The 2,293-nt window shown below is 40.0% G+C and overlaps 1 protein-coding gene across 1 annotated transcript in view; it reads right to left on the bottom strand.

Annotated features, from left to right (window-relative positions):
• The window catches only part of LOC101353623 (acyl-coenzyme A thioesterase 1-like), a 16,131-nt gene that overhangs the window by 7,055 nt on the left and 6,783 nt on the right, over positions 1 to 2,293 (bottom strand). Inside the window, 1 exon segment of the mRNA XM_012560037.2 lies at positions 4 to 367. Within this exon segment, the coding sequence (XP_012415491.1) occupies positions 4 to 367 (364 nt within the window).

The raw sequence follows: 2,293 nt of genomic DNA, 5'->3' as shown, positions 1-2,293 counted from the left end.
TGCCCGGCCCCTGGGTAACAGATGATCTGGGGCTTTTCCTTACCATGGGCCTGTAAGCGGTTAGAGGCCTCATTAGCATAGAACTCACTCTTCCAGTTGTGGTCATCCAGACCAACAAGGAACAGGAAGGTACACTCAGCCCTTTCCACAGGAATGAAGCTCTTCTGGTCAGGGCCTTCCAAAGGGCTATTGATGTCTACAATGCCATCTTTGATCACCTTGATTCGATTTCTGTTGGCACTCAAGGGGGGCAGGGTCTCGTCTTTGTAGTGTAAGACTCCCCCAATATTGGCCACAGAGCCATTGATTATGGTGGCAGCCGTGATGCCCTTCAGGAACGAGGCCATGGAGAGGCAGAGGTCACCCCCTTTAGAAATTCCAAGCAGCCCAAGTCCTGGACCCTTTACCTGAGAAAGGAACAGAGGCAAGAAAAGGAGAGTGAATCTGCGAACAGGGTAGTGTGGTGGGACTGGCCCGCCTTAGAAGTCAGGTATAACTGAGCCTGAATTTGGGCTCTACAATATCTTAGGTTTAGGGAAGTTTTTAAAACTCTATAAAGCTCAGTTTCCACATCAGTAAAATGAGGCTAATCTCTATTCTGCAGAGTCCATGTGAAGACCAAATGAGAAACCATGTGTAAAGCACTTAACATGATGCTTGCCAATAATAGCACTCCGACATATCCAAAAAATGTTTTATATCTAGTCTATGGTACCTTTACACTTCGGAGGGCTCCTCACTCACATAAATTCATGGCAATCTGAAGAAATTTAAGGTGAACCTAAGCAGCACTCCATTTGTGGGTAAGATTCCAGGATGCATGTATATGTACTGGGTAGGAGAGGGATGTACTTTGAAGAAAATATTTCTTCCTGAAATTAATAAGTTTTTCAAAGAACATTTAAGGTAATTATAACACCATTTCTTAGCAGACACCGTATATGCATACAGTATAAAATCATAATCAAATATATATGAAAAAGTCAAAGTATCAATCTAAGTCTATTTAGCAGCTTCTAAATCATTATTACACATATTTATTTTGTTTCTAATATATAAGTGGTAGCAGGTACCAAAAATTTTAAGAAAATTTAATGGCTAGAATTATCTCCTAGACAACTAAGAACAGCAACAGTAGTAGCAGTAGTTACTGTTGTTGCTGTAAGGTGCCGTTGAGTCGTTCCCACTCACAGAGACCCTACGTACAACAGAACAAAACACTGCCCAATGAGTAAAAAACAAAAAACAACCTATTGCTAACGAGTCAATTCCGACGCATAGCAATAGTAGTAGGAGTAGTAGGTAACATTTCAATCCTAGCTAAATGAGGCTCTTCCTGGTCTCCATGTAGTCCTATCCACTTTCAGTTCCAATATTCTCCATCAGTGTTCTGTTAATTTACTTCTTCTCATTTTGAATTTTATAACTACTTTTTGCTCATCCCTTCCTCCCCTGTCCCCACACTGCACTCTAATTTCATGTCGACATGAACTCTGTCTCCCTCACTTCAGTATCCTCTGTGCCTAACTCAGGACCTCATACCTAATAGACCCACTAGGGTATGTGGAATGAAAGAGTAAATGTTTACCAAATGTCAAGCCTCCTTTCAAGGGCTTCACAGGTGTTATCTATTGTGAAATAAAATTGTAAGCTCTGCTTTATAAAAACAGAGTTCTCTTACCCATGACACTAAAGGTCATCTTATTAAATGTCAGAACTATGTGTTGTATAATCACAAACATATAATTTTTAATGCCTGTAGTTATAGGGTCACTATGAGTTGGAATTGACTCGACGGCACCTAACAACAAATAGCTACGCCTTAAACAATAACCTTTAGCAGTAGCTTGTCTTGTTCCACATATTTGTAACTAGGTGATCAGGCTCACTGAAACACTGGAAACTTATTCTTTAAGAAAAAATAAAAGATTAATGAATATGTCCTGTTTCCAACCATCCAGAGGTCTTACAACCTTGACTCACTGACCTTGTGACTGTCTTAGCCAGGTTTCTATTTAGGCTTTTACAACCCTGGTGTCATAGTGGTTAAGACCTACAGCTGCAAACCAAAAGGTCAGCAGTTCGAATCCACCAGGTGCTCCTTGGAAACCCTATGGGGCAGTTCTACTCCGTCTGATAAGACTCCAACTCAATGGCAACGGTTTTTTTTTTTTTTTTAATGTTTGAGTACATATTGTTTTCATTGTATAGATTGTTTACATCTCTGGTTAGATTTATTCCCAAGTATTTTATCTTCTTGGGGACTATTGTAAACAGTATTGTTTTGGTGATT

This window comes from Trichechus manatus, unplaced genomic scaffold (assembly GCF_000243295.1).
Source record: "Trichechus manatus latirostris isolate Lorelei unplaced genomic scaffold, TriManLat1.0 scaffold00010, whole genome shotgun sequence".
Taxonomy (NCBI): Eukaryota; Metazoa; Chordata; class Mammalia; order Sirenia; family Trichechidae; genus Trichechus; species Trichechus manatus.
This window is presented reverse-complemented; position numbering and strand designations above follow the sequence as displayed.